Below are 21,451 nucleotides of genomic sequence, written 5' to 3' on the forward strand. Positions count from 1 at the left end.
ATTTATGGCAATAATTATGCCTATTAGTTTACCCTCTAGATCAACACAATATGTCTGTAATGCCAACTGAAAATTGATTTGAAATCACCTAAGAGTATGTCGGCGACGCAACGAATCGGTGACGCAGCGCAACGAATCAGCGACGCAACGAAATGGCGACGCAACGAATCGGTGACGCAGCGCAACGAATCAGCAACGCATTCACCGAACCAAGCAGCCAAATATGTCTTTACTGTTTACTGTTGATCTTCGACAGTTCCATTTCATTCGTTTCTGATTTCTGTGGAAGACAAAAAACAAATATTTTAAAGTTAAGTTTATTACTTTTTGATAAAAAAAAAACTGTTAATGTCTCTCTTTTGGATCATTATTATTTTTAAATTGATTCGAATTTGTGAATTTTAACATGGACTAAAGAATAATCTACTCTTTAGTCGATGATTTTACGTAGTTCCGTAATAATCAACATGATGATTGTGGTAACTCGTAACGATGAAGATGTTGCGTGATTTAATATGCAAGATTTGTTTAAATAATAAAAATACATTTTTAACAAATAAATAAAAACAATACAAAGATGATTTAATACCTTCAAACGGTCCGGATCGATGCTAAAATAAGTACACGTTGATAGAATTGCGGCAAGCAGTTTCAAGCCAACAAACAGTCCAACAAACGTGTACCGATATCGTTCAAGATCGTAGATAAGGCATGCACCTTGACGGCTACAAGACTCTTGACGTAATAAGCACGTACTTGAAATGGCAGCTCCGAAGTAGATAGGCGATGGAAAGAAACCTATAAAAAACATTCTATTTTAGTTACAGGAAATCGTAACAGTCCTTTGATCTTATGTCTGGCTGCGACAATTAACAACAGTGCTGTACTATTTATATATTTCGGCACGGTGTCTGTTAACCAAACATTTAAGGAAGCCAATTGGCCGATCGAAAATCAGTCAAAAGTGTCGCAGCCACAGATAAATTCTTTGATCTCCGGAGCTCAGCATTCTGTTGCCTTTGAGATAAGAAACTGATACTTACAAAGAATCGAGAGTGTGTGAATGTTTAACAAAAAGCGTTCCAAATGAAAGAAAGGTGCGTGCATTGACGTTCGTTGTACGAGATGGAACATAAACTTACCTAGCACTCTAACCAGAACACCACAAAATGCGATAGCAAGTGCACGATCCTTTTGGTCAACACATCTAGAAAACAAATGTATCCTTTATTTTACTTATGCTTGGTTGGTTCCCATTAGAGTTTTAACTTACGCAATGACGTAAGCCCAACGTAAAGCTTGGTTCTCACTAGGACGCAACGCAATGACGTAGACGCAGTGACAACCAACAGTTCGAATTCATCGCTTGTGATTGGTCAAATCCCTTACGTTGCCTTACCACGCATAAGTGATTTGACCAATCACAAGCGATGGATTATGCGAACAGTCGCTTGTCACAACTCGCTTGCGTTGCGCGCTTACGTCGTTGCACTGTGACTGTGTCTCTAACGGGAACCAAGTCAGTTACAGGCCTAGTTAATCGTATGTTTAACTTCTTTTAGTTTGGTAAATATTTACATTATATTATGTTCAATTTGTTTTCGTTATTACCTTAAGTTTAGCATCATATTCGGGTTTGTTTTTAAAGTGGAACAAATCGATACAGCAGCTATGAAGAATATAAACGGAACTAGTTTATCACATGACCAATCACATGATCCTTCGGTCGCTATCCCGCCTTCTTTAAATAGTTCGTCTGTCATCAAGCCATCACTAGGAATACAACTACACCCAAAATAGACCTAGCAAATTAAATACAGGTAAATTAGATTAAATTATTTTATAACTTTTCATTTCATTAAGGGATGATCATGTCAAAATAATTTTACTGCAGCAACTCAATTTTTCACTGCAAACTATGTTGATACGTGTTTGTTTGCAGGTTACGTGGAAGGATTGTTTTGCACTTTGGTTCTCTGGCTTAACGTCCACTCTTAAGGGCGATACTTAGTATACAAAGTTAATAACAAACAATGTTTAAGTACCGTATCGTTTGTTTGTATGTCTTTCAGGTCACCCATGTCATCTCTCCACGTGTCAACGTCTACGCATCCTGCTCGACACGCACTGGTATACGTCACACCATCGTGTCCACACACAGGTTGGTAAACGCTATTTGAGCATGCGCAGTTTGAATTACATGTGTTATTTAAGTTTGGTAAAGTCCTAGATAAATAAAGAAAAGAAGATGCACTTTAATGAACCGTACAGTGTTTAATGAACACTGGTAACATACCACCATCGTAGACCGTATTGGCCTCTCTCTTTCCACTACCACCCTGTATGTAATGTAGTAGGGTAAACCCCAAAGACTAATTTACACAGACTAGCGGTGTTTAGCGGGAAACAAAGTCATAGAATCTGTTATTTCTTGTTACCATTTACAGGGCGGTTGAACGGAAAGCCGCTCTGGACATGCTCCACGGTTTTCCGCTTAGGCCTACCGTTACCGCTTGTCTATGTAAATTGGCCCTAACCCTACCAACACCACCACTAGCAGTAGCAACTCAAGTACTGGAAATAATCTGTCTCTGATTTCCTTTATCAATCACACGAGTGTAATCTCCGGCTCTGACGCATTATATTGTTATTATCTAATTCGTTTCACATGATCTTGTTTTGATGTATATATTTTACTAATAGCCTTATAATTTGGTTTCTTTATTTCATAATAAAGTCTGTACTCACCCCTGGCTGAACGAAGTGTTATAAAGAGTTGTCAAACCAGCAATCGGCGGGTTAGAACAGCCAATAAACAGAATAGGCAATGCAAAGGAGAAGGAACAGATCGAAACAGTTAAGAGCATTTTACCAAGACCAAATAGGGTAAGTTTGAACTTTTTAACGAAGAAACTGCTCATGATATTGCCAATTATATTCCCTGGTAAGTTGATACCACCTGTAAAATAAGATGCTTAAGTTGCTTTATTACTGCTTAAGTTGCGTTATTACTGCTTAAGTTGCTTTATTACTGCTTAAGTTGCTTTATTACTGCTTAAGTTGCTTTATTACTGCTTAAGTTGCTTTATTACTGCCTAAGTTGTTTTATTACTGCCTAAGTTGCTTAATTACTTCTAGAATTACTTCTAACTTCTTAATTACTAATTCAACCGTTTATTGTCTTGTGATGGCCAGGTGCTCTCTAAAGCCGCTATCAAGTAAACTTTTTTAAATGTAATTAACGAATTAAATTTATCAACACGAACATCCTCACCTATTATAATGGCGGCTGTAGCTGCCGTCAATCCGAATTGATTTTCAACGTATTTAGCCATGAAGAAAGCAAATCCACCTACAACGGCAAGTTCACAGGAGATGGACAGGTTCAGGATGATTAGCGTAGGATTTAATAGTAACCTCTTGATTGCCAATAACAGCTCTTGAGAAAAGTGATTTAAAATGTCGTTAATGTTAACCTACTAGAGACGCAACGCAATGACGTAAGCGCAACGTAAGTGATTTGTTCAAAGCTCTCTCTACCATGTTCTGGTGGTGGTAAAACAAATCGTCTCGAATAAGGACTTAAAACTGGTGGTACAGTATTCAAATCTCGTGAACCCAGTGTATCTTTCGGAAGAGTAGGTGGTTCCCAGGCCTGGTGTATAGGCCTACTGGCCCATCTAAGCCCCCTGACAGCACTCGGCATGAAGGAATCCTTAAGGCAGATGCATGTTCTGGTTCACTGCGCCTTGAGACGGTTATCAAAAGCACATTAATACTTTAAAAAAAAAACAAATTAAAGATTGAAAACAAATAAATGAGAAGAAATGTTAGACAGATGTTAAAATATGGCTTACCTCTTAAATTTGCCAATATACCATTTTTCTTATGAGATATAATATCATTTTTGTAAATATCAGCCATACTAAAAGCTCCCTCTTCAGGTTTGTCCTTTGACCTTCCTCCACAACACGTTAATTCGTACTTGTTTAATTTTCGCGGGAAAAATAGAAGTGGAATGGAGAATAGAATAATGACGATGCTTGCTATGACGAAGCCAAGCCACCAAGCACCGATCCATCTGGGATCTGTAGGGCTAATCGGGATGACATCCACTCGTTCAAAATCAACGTAGAACGACAGGCATTTAAAGCTCATAACGAATCCGAGGAAAGGTCCTAACCCCATTGCCATGAATAGTCCAGCTATTGAGATATAATAATGATAAATTAATAATCAATAATATTAAATAATAATAATCATAAAATGAAAACTCTTTTTTTTCTTTCCACGCAAAAGGATGCGTACCACGGATATTTAACATGATACGAAAACAAATCTCATACAATCACTGTATCAATATCCGCTAAAGAATCGATCAAATCAATAGTGAAAGTAAAAATAATATGTACAATGTTTAAATAATGAAGTGGATTCTCAAGATCAACTAATCATTTAACCGATTACAGTATATCGAGATTGTGACGCAGTGTGAGAGGTGTAATTGGGGAAAGCGTAAGCGTAAACAAATTTTCTGATGGATGGTGATGAATAAATGAACAAAAAGAGGCAATCGATAATTACCTATGTATACCGAGGTTGTCGTGGAATCCACAGTAGAATCATCCAGATAAGTAATAGTTAGAGGAAAAAGAGGTGATCCGCCAACACCCAGTAATATCTGACCAACTATCAACCAGAATAAACTGGCTGGCGCGTCTTCAGTGACGTCACCAGATGAACAACGATCTTGTGCGACATCATCCACGGAACATAGTTCGTTGTTGTTGACTTGGCTGTTTGAATCATTATCATTAACCTGCAGTGAATATGAATTATCCTTGTACGAGACGGGATCAGTCGTAAAATGCGGCATCGCCAGAAGGAAGAACCCGATGCCTACGATGATACCGCTACTGCCGATTATTCGAGGACGGTGAGATTTATTGCCGTAGAACGTGACGAAGACGACGACAGATAAACTTACCGCGTCGTTGACGGTCGCAAGCAGACCGGATTGAGAACTTGTAAGTTGGAACTGCTTTTCGATTGTACTTATACAGCCGCCAAAATACGTCGATGTCGCTACAATCACTGCATACATAGGGACTAGAAAGCACAAGAACGCCACCGGGCTGCTAAATCTGGTGCACGCCTTGATGGTACATTGTGTGTCCTTGTCGTGGTAATCTTCGACTTTCTTTTCCGATTCGGTAAACCCGTTCTCATTTTGGAAATCCTGCAGTGAATCATATTTATACATCTGCAACCTTTCTCCATTTACACTTGTCTGCGACTGCAAGAAAAGTAAGTGACCATCAAACAGGGGTAAACAGACTTATTTACAGACAGGTTTATGTTGGGATGGTGAAGGGAGGACAACAAGAAATGCGCGCGTCGGATATGGGACAATTTTAACACGCAATCAACGTCATCATACTCTACTACATGCATTGAATAGACTTACTTTATTCTGCATCTGTGCTGTCTCTATGAGTAGTAACTAGATAACATGTATTGAAAGTACTTATCTAGATTTGTTTCTAAATGACTGCCTATAGTCGGTTAGGATATATCTAGAGACAGCTGTATAATCGGACGTCGCATTCAAATTGACTCTACACCGGGTTTGCACCCAACTTCAACTTGCTCTGTGTCAATTCCAGAACACCAGGCCTACTCATATCTCTTTTGATCATGACAATACTATACCAATGCTATATTTTTTATATACTTAATTATATATTTTATTTTATTATTGTCAACATTTTTTCTTGCTATAGTACTGGTGCACATTGGCTTAAAGATCTCTGCTATATAATGCATCCTTCATGGACATGTATTTTGTAGAAACAAAAATTGAATGATGTTCACGTGATCAATTATAATCACCTCATGCGACGACGGCAGATTTTGATCGTGTAATAATGTAAACAGAGTTTGTTGTACAGTGCTTCAAAACATATACGACATATATGTTAAGTTTACCGACACAAAACCCTATAGAATGTTGCTTTAAAAATGTTATGTTACTTACTTTTTGGTGAGTTTTGATCATCGTACGTCGTACGTCGTTTTAAGGCGTATGCTCGGCCTACTACAATATACAACTGCTAAATGTAAACACTAACAAGTATTATTAATCTCTGAACAAACAGGTTTTGTTATCTATTTGAACGGACCGGACCATTCAAGGTTCGTTTGCAGAAAACTTACGTAACTTTTTATATACGTTAATCTTCCATTATTTAATTGACTTTCGTTAAAACCTTGGTTCCCAGTTATAGGGCGCTACGCAACGACGTAAGCGCAACCCAAGCATGTGACCAATCAAAAGCGATGGACGATTAAAAGTTTCTCTTCCCATTGGTCAACTCGCTTGCGGTGCTCTTACATTCTTGCGGTGAGTTTTATTTGGGAACAAACAGAAAGTTATCTTTTTTATGTATTTAACTCCGCAAACAAATTTCCTTATTTTACGTGAAAGTATAGGCCTACTCAACGTAAAAATAAAACCACAATACTTACTTGTACAAAAACAGAATATTACGAAGAAAAAAAAGTAGAGGTGTATAAAAAATATAATTGAATTGAAAAGAATGAAGCATGGTTTGCCACGAAAGATTAATAAATTTAAAAACTTACTAATTGTTCATCTGGTTTGCAAGCGGCAATGTATACTGTAATTGTAATTCTTTATATAAAACAAATCCATCAATCGGTCACCCACTTATCGATACTTTATCTAGATTCTCCAGTATTATAGAAGAATTCCATAATACGGCATCACATGTTATTTATATTTTTTCTGTCTCTTTTTCTTTCTTGAATAGATTTTTTCTTCATTTTATCACCATTTTTGTATTTAAACTTCTTTTTTTAAACCATTTTTATTTTTCTGTGCTGCCAGTTTGTGTGTTTGACTGATCTATATATTGATTTTTTTGTTAGCTATTATATAAAATGTCGTATTTTAACATAATATATATGTTAAAGGTAATTATTAAGATAGGGTGACATAGGGTCACTGGTTATCACTTTAATTAAACATACTCTCGTGAATGACGATGCGAGACGAAAGTGGCAATAGCAGCAATTACCAGGTCCCGGGTGCACGTCCCGGATAAGTTGGTGGACCTACCCACCAAAGTTTGCGATTGTTGGTTCATAAAGCAGGATAAATACCGTAGTTAAATACAACACGGGCCATGATTGTTGAACAAATGGACATGGTACAGTTTCAGAGCCCAATTAGGCTATACTATCAAATCAGATACCTTTATCTTATTTAAATATTATTATACAAATATCGAAGTTTGCTTACGAGTACAGAGTGATTAATGGAACACGGTGTTTGGTGCATTCATTGATTGTCACACATTAGTAACCACATACACACGTACCTAAGTTGATTCTGGTATGAGATAACGGTAAATTACGTGCCGGTACAGTAGTCAAATGTTAATTTTTGGGGTTTTTTTTGTAGTTAGCTAAAGCCCGGATGAATTTGGGGTACTTACTAGCTCCATCGCCAGCTCTATTAATACTTCCCACGGTTTTACACTCAATATTATGTAGTTTGCTTATGGTAGTTGGCAATTTATTTGGATGCAAAATTTAAATTATGGAGAAACTTTCCAATATAGGGAAACTCAGTAAATGTACAAACTGTCTACCTAATACAGAGATTTTTTTAACCGATTTTTTTTGGTACAAAATGTGGACATTTTTCTTCAGAATAACGACAGTGTTGTGTCAAAATCGGAGAACTGTCAAATATAGAAAAATTCGAATTTGCCCAAAATGTTGACATTTTGTCAGAACAGCGACAGTGTTGTATCCACAAGGGGAAACGGTACTAGGAAAAGTCAGATTTGTCCAAAATGTGAAATTTTTGTACAGAATAGCCACAGGCAACATGGTACTTATACATACATATATTATATACATACGAATTTGTCCATAAAACACAATTAAAGACCTAAACATTAACTAAGAGAGAATATACAATTTGTGGAAAACAGCAATAAACAACATTTCTACGATAATCTACCCATGACGAACATTCGATTCGATTAAGGTACTGTCCCGTCACAATTAATATAGTACCGCTGTCGTTATTCCGGACAACTTTTCCTCATTTGGACAACAATTTCTCTATTTTGGACAATACTAACCAAATCCCTTTCAGCCAAAATCAGACCGGTAAACTTATAGAATTTCCATCACGGTTCGACGCGTCGCCGAACCGAAAGTTCGTCAAAATATCACCTAATTGTTAATAACAAGATATAGATGTGTTTGTCATGTTATGGTATAGCAAACTAATATGCAACATGTCGGTTACTTTATAATACGATCATGCTATTGTCTTTTTTATTGATAGCAATTGTTAGTACATTTGAACTTTCTTTACAATCATGTTAGACATTTCAACCCGGGAAACACCTTCGATATTTACACTTCAGTTTTACACAATAACGCTAGGTCGGAGTTCAAACCGAAACACTGTTAAACTTATTTTAAAGGCCTACAACAACAATAAGATAAGAATGGATCAATGATTCCAAAGAAGTTTCTTTCGCCTTTAGAATTAACAAGAATGAAGTAATCGGATAGTACAGTCACGTGTGCAGACCATCGTTATATAACTTGTTGAATTCAATATATTTAAAGGCATGTCTAGGTTGTCATTTGGCATCTAATGGTAATCCAGTCCAGGTACTTCTGGGTAAGTAAGATAATTCAATGACTTTAGGTTAGACCTATATATTTTCAATATTTGGCGAAATTAATCTGAGATTTGTCTAGCTACATTAGCTCCGCCGCACGGCTTTAATTCGCTGAGACTTTTGGCTTGCGAGCTATAGAGCTTCATTGACTTTTTAGAAGGCATAGGCCTAGACGTTTTTGTCGAACAAATAAATGGAACAATAAATGAAAAATCAATCAGTCGACCAAAGCGTTCATGCCCTGGACGCCGTGCTATTTCACTTTCAAATAATGGTATAATATAGGTCTATTTTGAAACCCTTTATTTATCGTATTTGAAAAAAAAAACATGCATTATATTTACCACCTCCTACAGCGTCTTTTACCGTTTGAGTGTTAAAAATCTCCAAATTCCCTTTTTTTTCAGACTAAGCTGACACTGAGGTCACCATGTACAAATACGATTCATTGCCAAAAGTCGCTCCTGTTGTTGCCGCCGACGACAACAAGGACGAGAAGCAGGACAACAAGCACGTCGACGACATACGTCCCTACTCTAAACGGTACAAAGACGACAGCGGCGACGTCGACACAGATTGTTTGATCCACGGGTGTACTCGCTTCAGCTCACCGATCACTTTCCTCTGTTTGACAGTGCCTGTGTATGTCGCAATATCGGCATCAGCAACCTACCTAGGAGGATGCATTAGTACCATTGAGAAACAATTTCAAATTTCAAGTTCTAAATCCGGACTGATCGCAACTATCAATGATATTGTATCATTATCGCTGGTGATATTCGTCACCTACTACGGCTCTAAATATCACCGTCCTAGAATTCTATCCGTCGCTGGTATAATCGTAGGAATTGGTATCTTCCTTCTATCACTGCCGCACTTTACATCGGATCCTCTAGCGCACAAGAGTCACGTGGTATTTTACAATGAAACCCAGGAAGCTGAATACGTAGATGTTGAACATCAGCTATGTTACCTAAATAAGGTTGTAGAGGATGGGTGCACCACCGGTGAATCAAATGAGGAGGTTCAATCATCAGGTGTTTTCTGGTTGGTGATTGGACAGATTTTTATTGGAATAGGCGGAGCACCAATATTCCCTTTGATTTTAACCTACCTTGACGACTCTACGGTGGATTCGACTACAACATCCATCTATATTGGTGAGTCTTTGTTTTTTTCCCATCTCAACACGACGAAGAGGCACAGAATTGACGCGCGCGTTAACATTGTTTGAACGCGTGCGTACGGGGTGTAACTTTTCGTTCTGTGACAATTTTTATAAGATCAATTAATTATTTTATTCAAACAAGTAAAGTAAGTAGTTATTTACCATTAATAAGATATACAGTATTGTACTTAATGTTTTGATAAAATTATACATTTCATTTTTTCATTTCTTTATTCGACAACAAGCGGTCCAGGGGTTGCGACAGCAACAGAGCGCCATAACACATTTGTGTCCGCAACCCCTGTAACATACAACTTAATACAAGTTAAAAATGAATATAAAATATACAGAATATATAAAAAATGTAATTAATTTGTATTACTGTGTTACACAATTTTAAACATAATATCTTCTTTTGTAGCGGCGGTATTCATGTCAATTGCATTTGGCCCGTTCCTCGGTTTCACCACTAGTTTCAAATGTCTCTCTTTGTACGTTGATTTCCATCGAGTTGACGAAGGAGACAACATACCCACAGACCCCAGCGATCCCCGCTGGATCGGCGCTTGGTGGCTTGGATTTGTCATCTTCAGCGCTTTGATAATGATGTTTTCTATCCCGTTGTTCTTCTTTCCTCGACAATTGAAGAAGTATGAGTGTTCGTGTTTTAAACGAAAAGGAAAGCGCGAGGCTTTGAATGACGATATCAACGTCACAGACGTGTACAGCGCCAATATTTTCCAGGATAAAAACAAAGGACTGATAGCAAGTGTTAAAGGTAATATACCTCCTTAGACTTCGCGCAACGCAAGTAATTTCACAAGCAGTTAATTACTATCCAAACTGACGTTTGTCATTGACCATCTCGCTTGCGTTGCACTTACGTCATTAGGTTGCGTCATGAACCTACCCCAGCAACATATTAATGAATTGAATTTTATGTCTTTTTGATAGGTCTTATGAAAGCAGTGAAGAGGATCGTAACCAATCCAACAGTAATCTTTGCACAGCTAATGGCGTCTTGTGAACTTGCCATTGTTGCTGGTTTTGCCTTTTTCACCGCCAAATACTTCGAAAAACAATTTTCAATTCCTGCAGCAACTGCATCTATTGTCTTAGGTTTGTGAACAATTATAAGTTTTTGGTTTAAGCTTGGTTCCCACTAGAACGTAACGCAAGGACGTAAACGCAACGCAAGCGTTTTAACTAATGACAAACGAAGTTATAGACAGTTAGCAATCACAAGCGAATAAGCCATCGCTTGTGATTGGTCAATTCACTTGCGTTGCGTTACGTTCTTGCGTTGCGTCGCTAGTGGGAACCACGCTTTAAGCTCACATAATTGAGGTGATTTAGAGCAATTTCAGATCAAATATATATGAGAGGTAAAAGAGAGACAGCAGATCTACTCAAATTTGACATATCTATTGATTTGATTTTTTTTTTCTTCTAATATTAGGTGGAATTAATTTACCTGGAAGTGTATTGGCAAATATTCTGAGTAGTTTCTTTGTTAAAAGATTCAAATTGAAACAATATGGGCTTAGTAGACTACTCATAATATTCGGATTAAGCTCGCTTGTTGTCAGTATTCCTTTACTGTTTATTGGTTGCTCAAACCCACGTATTGCTGGTGCCACTGTACAGTACAATGGTTCTTACAAAATAAGGTAGGCCTATGTATTCATGGCTCCCTCATTCTGTTGAAAGTAGCTTTTTATGTTCTTTGCTATTATTTCCTCCGTAGTTTTCATCTTCCTCTGTTTCTTGGTTGCAATTACGTCATTTGATTGGTCCACTTATTTCCTACCTTCTTGCTAAATCACCTGGCCCATCTCCATTTTTCCTTTTTCAATAGTAAATGTTTGTGATTAATTTTCCTTATTATGGTGATTCGGATTTTATCCCCCGTAGTATTACCTAATCTACTATACCAAACGATTTAACACATTTGGCTTTGACAAAAACGTGTACAAAATATAAATTATATAATAATTTGAAAACTTTTTTTCTTCTCAGTTCATTACCAGATTCTAACAGCTACTGTAACTCTGACTGCGCATGTTCAGATAAAGTTTACACACCCGTATGTGGATCAAACGGAATGACGTATACAAGTGCGTGCCATGCTGGTTGTGTAGGCGTTTGGGAAGAAGACTTTGGGAATGATGTTGATGACGATAATACGAATAAAACGGTAAACAATTATGTTGTATAGTACCTCGTTTTAATATATAAATAAATAAATAAACAAATTACTGTAGCCTTTATCAAACATTCATTGAGTAACTTTACTGCCTTATTAACAAGTTTTACACCAGAAAAACACTTTCCTAAAATGTAATAACGCAGCATCTGTATTTTTGGACGCGTGCGCCGACTTATCTTTTTGAGAGCTATAGACCTTCATACGTTACCTCAATATATGTTTTATATTCTTGCAGGTGTTCTTTGGTTGTAGCTGCATAGATTCAGATGACACCTGGCAAGCTGCAGATGGTTTGATGGTTGAAGGTGGAGTTGCAACCGAGGGATCATGTGACTGGTCATGTGACAAGATACTCCCGTTTGCAATCCTTATCGCTGTAGTTTCAGTCTTTGGCCAAATGCAGGCAAATCCTAACATTATGTTGACATTGAGGTAATCATTCGTAAAATAATGTGTCCTGTGTTTTATCAAGGTAATCTAACAACAGGATGCTGAGCTCTGGAGATCAAATGGTTTATCTGTGGCTGCGACACAATCAGTTCCACGCCCATTAACAGACATGTACATAATACAGGAACTGTTTGTATGTGTCGCAGCCAGACATAAAAGGAAAAAGGACTGTTACGAGTTCCTATCTTGGCAAGGCGAGCCCAGTGCCCTGTTAGATTGCCTGGGTGTTATTAACACTGGATGAAAAAGCACCCAACAACAGGATTCTGAGCTCCGTTAGATCAAAGGTTTCATCTGTGGTTGCGACACCATCAGTTCCACACCCTCTAAACAGAAAATTATCTGAATAATGTACTTGGTCGGATCGTGTGTTTGAGCCAAGTGATTATGTGTCGGATTTAGAAAGTACCAAACTTAAGTGACATCTTCAATTGTTTTTTTCTACTTCAGATGCGTTGATTCAGAAGATCGTGGGATCTCACTTGCTTTTCTTTCGGTTATAATCAGAATACTTGGTAAGTTAGGCTTAAGTAAGAAATTTATGTTTTGATGATCGTCTGGTGGTCTTACGTCATCACCTTGCATTAACTTCAACCTAAAAGAAGAAAAAAGTGTGTTCCATTTTATAATATTCTGACTATGCTGTTTTTTATATTTTTTTTATATGTTACCAGGTTTTTTTCCGGCGCCTATATACTTTGGTGCCGCCATTTCTAGTACGTGTTTGATTCGTCAAGAGTCTTGTAACAGTGAGGGCGTATGTCTTGTTTACGATCTTGAGCAATATCGCTACACGTTCATTGGACTCTTTGTTGCTCTCAAGTTTTTGTCTGCTGTGTTGTCGTTTTGTACCTACTTTAGCATAAACCCTGATCGTCTGCAGGTAAGTATTACGTCATCACCATACAGTAACAACATGTCACTAACAGCAGCAAACGCTATATAATTTTCCACTTCAACATTAAACACCGAATAACATTATTAACTGCACTATTTTCCATCAAACTAACGTAATATATTATTAATTGACTTTTTACACTTTAGAAAAACAAATCCAAACCAATGGAACTTATGCGGAAGGATATTGTTCGTAAACAGAACCAAAACGAGAACTCAGTTTAACAAGAAGTGCAGTGTTTAGTCACTATTTGCCCCAAAACAACTATTTCTTCTTCATGATTATAAACCAGATTTGCCAAAATAAATGTTTAATTTAAAAAACTTCCTTTAAAAATCAATCATTTTAATGGTACAAAACTTTGCAATTCTTACATAAAGAGGTCTCTGTTTCGGTGTATTGCATTCTTCGCCTTATCTTTTACTTATTCATTCGTAAATTTCTCCCTATTTATACAATTCGTTTTAATTTGTTACTGGTGACGAATGCCGTAAAGATTGTTGTCAAACTTATTTTAGTCTCCGTCCACACACTTTGTTTTACTTATTTTATACTATGTACAACTTATATATTCTCAAAATGATTTCCAGACGACAAAAAGTTGATAATCATATACTTAACAGCGTTTCGACGCGCGCGCAGTTTATGTCTTACATAATTAATTCATACAACGTTATTGGTCGCGTCATTGACTTTCATCTATATATAAATTAATAGTGGTTAATTAATTATTATTATATGTGAAGTTTTTTATTTCAACTTCATAATAGTTGTATTATCGGACAGGCTTATTTATAAGTAACTTTATATTTATACAGACAGACTAATAAACGTTTTATTACTACGCATGCGTCAATTTGAATGCTTATTTTCTACGTATTTTCTACAAATAGTTATACAGTACTTACATTGTCTTCTTCTAAATTAAGCTTGGTTCCCACTAGGACGCAACGCAAGGACGTAGACACAAAGTGACGGATTATGCATCGCTTTGTAATTGGTCAAATTACTTTGTGCTTACGTCGTTGCGTTGCGTCCTAATGGGAACCAAGTTTTATGCACAAACTAACAATTTTGTTCTAAGAAATCGTCAATGTCATTGTAAACATTCTGTAAGCAAAGTCGGTGTTTTCTCGTTTATCGTACAATAACTTATTGTGTAATAAAAACGCCGACAAAGTAGAAGAAGTTCCAAAGCCCTCTGGCGCAGTATTTGTAGAACCGACCTTTGACCTTTGGCATTTTACACGATCTATATCTTTATTACATTACAATATTTTCTACATATCAAAATCATTTGGAATATAATAAATGTCAAAATCTTGGAAGCACACATTTTAAGATTCGTGTTTTCTAATTTATCACCTAATAAAAGTCATTATTATGTAATAAAACTGAATTTTAATTACCACAACTTGCTTCTACCGTTTGAATCAGTTTTATAAAATTGTCTCCAAATAGAGACAAAGTTGCACAATGTTCAAATCCGATTCTTTTCCTAATGTTGCTCCTGTCGCTGTTGCCACCGTCGACGAGGACGGCAAACGAGACACCAACCCCATCGACGACACACGCCCGTACTCTAATAAACGGTCTCAAAATGACGAAGACGATGGTTTGATCCAGGACGGATGTACTCGTTTTGTCTCACCAATTACTTTCCTATGTTTGTCGGTGCCAATGTTGGTCTCAATAACTGCAGCGACAACGTATTTTGGAGGATGCATCAGTACCATTGAGAAACAATTTCAAATTTCAAGTTATACATCCGGACTGATCGCAACTGTCAACGATATCGTAACATTATCTCTGTTACTTTTCGTCACCTCCTACGGCTCTCAATCTCACCGTCCTAGAATTCTATCCGTCGCTGGCATAATCGTAGGAATTGGATTCTTCCTTCTATCATTGCCGCACATAACATCGGATCCTCTGGCGCACGTGGTATTTTACAATGACACCCAGGAAACTGAATACGCTGAACATCAGCTATGTTACCCAAATAAGGTTGTAGAGGATGGGTGCACTACCGGGGAATCAAATGAGGAGGTTCAATCATCAGGTGTTTTCTGGTTGGTGATTGGACAGATTGTTATTGGGTTAGGTGCAACACCAATGTTCCCATTGTTTGTAACCTACCTTGACGACTCTACAGTGGATTCGACTACAACCTCTGTCTATATTGGTAAGTCTTAGCCTTTCTCACACCCAAACACAACACGATGAAAGAGACGTGACACAGAGTTGGCGCGCGCGTAAAATGCCTTGACATTTTTTATCAAAATGAACACGCGCCAAGAGCTTTCTTCTTGTCCGTTTGTATCAAAATTACGAAAACAAATGCGAGTAAGCATGTAATAATACCTCAACAGAGAGCTGAGTTAAATAAATTAACACCTTTAGCGTTTATAAATTAAAAACAGTTTACCGCCAGAAGTATTAGTTGTACAACATAAATGCCAAAATTGGATGGATTCCCAACATCAAATTAGGTCACTAATTTTTGAAAGCCATAGCAGACTGTTTAGAAATAACAAAATTGTAGTTATAAACTATTGTACAGTAAAAAACACTATCCATGTGGAATAGGCATCGAATGTTTTGAAACATGCTAATAACGTTTCTCTTTTTTTTTCTTTATAGCGGCGTTATTCCTGCCAATTGCATTCGGTCCTTTAGTCGGTTTCACCACTAGCTTTAAATGTCTTTCTTTGTACGTTGATTTCCATCGAGTTGACGAAGCAGACAACATACCCACAGACCCCAGCGATCCCCGCTGGATTGGCGCTTGGTGGCTTGGATTTGTCATCTTCAGCGCTTTGATAATGATGTTTTCTATCCCGTTGTTCTTCTTTCCTCGACAATTGAAGAAGTATGAATGTTCGTGTTTTAAACGAAAAGGAAAGCGCGAGGCGTTGAATGATATCAACGTAGCAGACGTGTACAGCGCCAATATTTTCCAGGATAAAGACAAAGGACTGATAGCAAGTGTTAAAGGTAATAAATGGTCAGACCTCATCAGATTGTTTCAGGTGAATGTATAAACTGATTTTGTTCAAAAGCTCTAAATAATAATATTACTCATAATAATACCTAGGCCTACACTTGTATAAGAAACTTGAACCAAAACACATAACAATTCGGGCCCTGATTGTACAAAACAGGTTGCTCTGATGTGTAAAAGTGGTGACCAAATTACCAATTGATTGACACCAATCTAGTATATGATTATGTGAATAGATTTTTTTTTAAACATTTTTTTTGGGGTTTATATGCCCTTGGCATCTTTCAATTTTACAAGCTTCTTACAGAATTAGCTAACAAAGTAAAAAAATACAACATAAATATTGATTGTAGAGGCTAATCTGACGTTGATACCTTGGATCACTACCATATCTTCAGATCAACCTTGTTGGCGCTTCATACGTTGAATCTACGCAATAGCGACTTCGTGTTCGCTTACCTACGCGCCTATTTCAAAAAGTCAGTCTGCGCACCCTCAAAAACATATTTAATATTAGCATTTGCAAGATGACTTAAGGAACAATTCACACTATTACAATAACGATCGACGATAAATATGCATTTTAATACATAAAAAGAAAGTCTTCATCCTATAACATTCATTATAACCATCTATGCTTTGATGATGAAAATGATATTTTCACGCGTCCAATCAAATGACGTCATGATTGATAAGAGCAACAATATCATGACAATACAATAATTGTATTGTTTTTATTAATCATGACGTCATTTGAATATTATTTTTATCAACAATTTAAGTCATGGGCTTAATAAGCGTCCAAATGAACGCACCTGTCGATATTGGACATTTTGAGTGCTACTTTCTCCATTAAGGACATTCTACATTCTTCTAATCTTTTGACAGGTCTTATGGAGGCAGTAAAGAGGATGGTCACCAACCCCACGATGATGCTTGTACAGCTAATGGCGTCTTGTGAACTTGCTATTGCTGCTGGTTTTGCTTTTTTCGTCACAAAATATGTCGAAAAACAATTTGCTATTTCTGCATCAACCGCTTCTATGATACTAGGTTTGTGAAACTTCTTTTTAAATAACACATAACCAGTAGGCCTACACCGAACAGTACTAATATTACATCATGATCGTGGTGCCAGTTTTGTATGTTGGCCCTTGAGATTGGAAGAAACGATGAGTTATTAGATATTTTACTAACGCCGAAATAGATTCCTGTCATTTGATTGGACGATTCTGGGTCACAGGATAAAAAATGCATTATTTGTATACTAACTAACTAACTAGTCAGTTTCTTGACTATACCACTATAATTTTGAAATATCTTTATTTTGCAAAGGTTTTAAATATTTTAAAAATATTTTTAACAAGTTGTATTTATATTGTTGTTATTGTTATGAACCTTTTAATTATTAGATGTGTAATATGATTTATTTTAATATATTTTATTATATATAATAATATATTTATTTATGATTCAAATACACTGAATGGAATGAACGAAAACAATGATCTTATATTGATATGTTGTTTTTTTTTCTAATTTCAGGTGGAATCAATTTACCTTCAAGTGTACTAGCAAATATTCTGAGTAGTTTCTTCGTTAAAAGATTCAAATTGAACCAATATGGGCTTAGTAGATTTCTCATAATATTCGGATTAAGCTCGCTTGTTGTCGGTATTCCTTTACTGTTTATTGGTTGCTCAAACCCACGTATTGCTGGTGCCACTGTACAGTACAATGGTTCTTACAAGATAAGGTATGTAAGGCTAGCCATTCCTTGGCTTTAACAACAATTACCAAGAACCAAAGTATTGGAAAAACAACACGATGAAACGAAAAAAACTATAAAATACTATAATTTGAATATGTGTTTTCTTCTCAGTTCATTACCAGATTTTAACAGCCACTGTAACTCAGACTGCGCATGTTCAGATAGAGTTTACACACCCGTTTGTGGTTCAAACGGAATGACGTATACAAGTGCGTGCCATGCTGGTTGTGTAGGCGTTTGGGAAGAAGATTTTAGAGATGATCTTGGCCAAGATTATACTAATAAAACGGTAATATCTTTGCGATTAATCTTATTATTTTTGTATCTCTTGATTATGGTATGTAAAATGACAACGTACAGTAATATAGACCACCGTCGTATGGTAATTACAGTATTTTCTTCCAGGTGTTTTTTGGTTGTAGCTGCATAGATTCAGATGACACCTGGCAAGCTGCAGATGGTTTGATGGTTGAAGGTGGAGTTGCAACCGAAGGATCATGTGACTGGACATGTGACAAGATACTCCCTTTTGCAATTCTTGTTGCTGTAGTTGCAGTCTTTGGCCAGATACAGGCGAATCCTCACATTATGTTAACATTGAGGTAAAATCTATTTCAGACAAAACAGTGTGTCTGCCAAAGACCATGATAACAATCAAGAACACTTTTCCAAAGTTAGTTTACCTCAACAGTTGACCAACATCAGCAAACTACTAATAGTTAGGGTTTTTTGTGATTGTTGATTTATATATGTTGTTTATTTCAGATGCGTTGATTCAGAAGATCGTGGGATCTCACTTGCTTTTCTTTCAGTTATAATCAGAATACTTGGTAAGTTAAGTACGAACTTTATGTTTTGATGATTGTCTGGTCGTACTATGTCATCACCTTGCATAGAACAGCTTTAACTTAAAACAAGAAAAAAGTGTGTTCTATATGGTATCTACTGTATGATCTTTTTTATAATTTTGATTTCTTTTATATGTTTCTAGGATTTTTTCCGGCGCCTATATACTTTGGTGCCGCCATTTCCAGTACTTGTCTGATTCGTCAAAAGTCTTGTAACAGTGAGGGCGTATGTCTTGTTTACGATCTTGAGCAATATCGCTACACGTTCATTGGACTCTTTGTTGCTCTCAAGTTCTTGTCTGCTGTATTCTCGTTTTGTACCTACTTCAGCATAAACCCTGATCGTCTGCAGGTAAGTACTTATACAACGTCATCACCATTAATACATCATTAATATGTCACGTTACGTGACGTCACGTATCCCAAACAGCGCTACATCAAGGTATTGTAAGTTTTTCTTCTTATCTTTCAAACTATCACATATCTATCTAGTAAAGTTAGGTTGACCAGGGTTGACGGTAAAGGAAATCAAGTATGGCTAGCTGAAAAGGTCTTCGTGACGTTTTGGTTGTTTTGCTACAACCGTCTTCTGGAGAAATAGGGAGTTTTCGAAACAGGTGACGCGGCAGTGTGTAACGCGCAACCAACCGAGCGTGTAATTTACAGTGCGCATGCGGATACAAGAAAACTTCCGTGTGTTGGTTGCAGAGAGATTCGGCTATTACATATCACTGGTTAGTTGTGAACAGGCAACGCTATTTGGCCGCCGATTTGGCGTTGCCTTCCTGGCGCGTGCGCGAGGGACTGTCTCTGACCATGGATCTATTCTTTAATCCATGCTCTGACTTGCGCGTCTCGCCTAACCCGCGTCGCTATTTCGAAAGCTGTCTATTGAATACTTTCATACAATCTTTGAACAAAATTATTAATTAACTGTTAACTCTCTCTCTAGAAAAACAAATCCAAACCAATGGAACTTACGCACAAGGATTATTGATTGCACGAGCACGTTTGAAACAATAAGTGTTTTTTAGTTTCTTGGCGCCGATACAATTAGTTACCATTTTTAGAGCCACATTTTCCCCTATTTGCTGATTTTTCGAAAAATGGCCAAAATATCAAGTTATTATGCGATAATATTGCTGTATATGATCATATATTGCGTTATAATCATCTTATAGTACCATAGAAACCAGTTTTATTAAAAAATAAAAAGGTCGAAAAATGGCTATTTTAGGAAAAAATCCCTGTACTATTATTGGGAATTTTTCCAAAAATGGCCAAAATATCAAGTTTTTAAAATTCAATTATTATGCGATAATATTGCTGTATATAATCATATATTGCTTTATCATCATCTTAAAGTACCATAGACACCAGTTTTGTCGAAAAATAAAAAGGTCGAAAAATGGCCATTTTTGGAAAAAATCCCTTACTATAGTACAGGGAATTTTTCCAAAAATGGCCAAAATATCAAGTTTTTAAAATTCAATTATTGTGCGATAAAGCTGCTCTATATGATCATATATTGCTTTATCATCATCTTAAAGTACCATAGACACCATTTTTGTTGAAAAATAAAAAGGTTGAAAATTGGCCATTTTTGAAAAAAATCCCTGTACTATAGTACAGGGATTTTTTCCAAAAATGGCCAAAATATCAAGTTTTTAAAATTCAATTATTATGCAATAAAACTGCTTTATATGATCATATATTGCTTTATCATCATCTTAAAGTACCATAGACACCATTTTTGTTGAAAAATAAAAAGGTTGAAAATTGGCCATTTTTGAAAAAAATTCCTTAGGCCTACTATAGTACAGGGATTTTTTTCAAAAATGGCCAAAATATCAAGTTTTTAAAATTCAATTATTATGCAATAAAACTGCTCTATATGATCATATATTGCTTTATCATTATCTTAATGTACCATAGACACCAGTTTTGTTGAAAAATAAAAAGGTTGAAAATTGGCCATTTTTGAAAAAAATCCCTTACTATAGTACAGGGATTTTTTCCAAAAATGGCCAAAATATCAAGTTTTTAAAATTAAATTATTATGCAATAAAACTGCTCTATATGATCATATATTGCTTTATCATCATCTTAAAGTACCATAGACACCAGTTTTGTCGAAAAATAAAAAGGTCGAAAAATGGCCATTTTTGGAAAAAATCCCTTACTATAGTACAGGGATTTTTTCCAAAAATGGCCAAAATATCAAGTTTCTAAAATTCAATTATTATGCAATAAAACTGCTTTATATGATCATATATTGCTTTATCATCATCTTAAAGTACCATAGACACCATTTTTGTTGAAAAATAAAAAGGTTGAAAATTGGCCATTTTTGAAAAAAATCCCTTACTAT

At 36.3% G+C, this 21,451-nt stretch overlaps 2 protein-coding genes across 2 annotated transcripts; one reads left to right on the plus strand and one right to left on the minus strand.

Moving 5' to 3' along the window:
• Positions 1-196: 196 nt before the first annotated feature.
• Positions 197-5,263, minus strand: LOC144841275 (solute carrier organic anion transporter family member 2A1-like). Its single transcript, XM_078697539.1, has 9 exons — positions 4,585-5,263; positions 3,858-4,205; positions 3,275-3,439; positions 2,749-2,959; positions 2,046-2,226; positions 1,612-1,802; positions 1,143-1,207; positions 590-798; positions 197-280 (listed from the first exon to the last, which is right to left on the minus strand). The coding sequence occupies exons 1-9, from the start codon at positions 5,261-5,263 to the stop codon at positions 230-232; spliced, it is 2,100 nt and encodes a 699-aa protein (XP_078553665.1). The 3' UTR covers positions 197-229.
• A 3,372-nt stretch (positions 5,264-8,635) lies between these two features.
• LOC144841276 (uncharacterized) lies at positions 8,636-20,182 on the plus strand. The gene is made up of 18 exons (XM_078697540.1): positions 8,636-8,731; positions 9,140-9,892; positions 10,322-10,678; positions 10,855-11,019; positions 11,360-11,570; positions 11,920-12,097; positions 12,345-12,541; positions 13,010-13,074; positions 13,234-13,442; positions 14,919-15,642; positions 16,101-16,454; positions 17,350-17,514; positions 18,007-18,217; positions 18,344-18,521; positions 18,638-18,834; positions 18,998-19,062; positions 19,224-19,432; positions 20,033-20,182. The coding sequence occupies exons 2-18, from the start codon at positions 9,163-9,165 to the stop codon at positions 20,075-20,077; spliced, it is 4,260 nt and encodes a 1,419-aa protein (XP_078553666.1). The 5' UTR covers positions 8,636-8,731; positions 9,140-9,162; the 3' UTR covers positions 20,078-20,182.
• Positions 20,183-21,451: the final 1,269 nt, after the last annotated feature.

Source organism: Antedon bifida, chromosome 4, assembly GCF_963402885.1.
Source record: "Antedon bifida chromosome 4, ecAntBifi1.1, whole genome shotgun sequence".
Taxonomy (NCBI): domain Eukaryota; kingdom Metazoa; phylum Echinodermata; class Crinoidea; order Comatulida; family Antedonidae; genus Antedon; species Antedon bifida.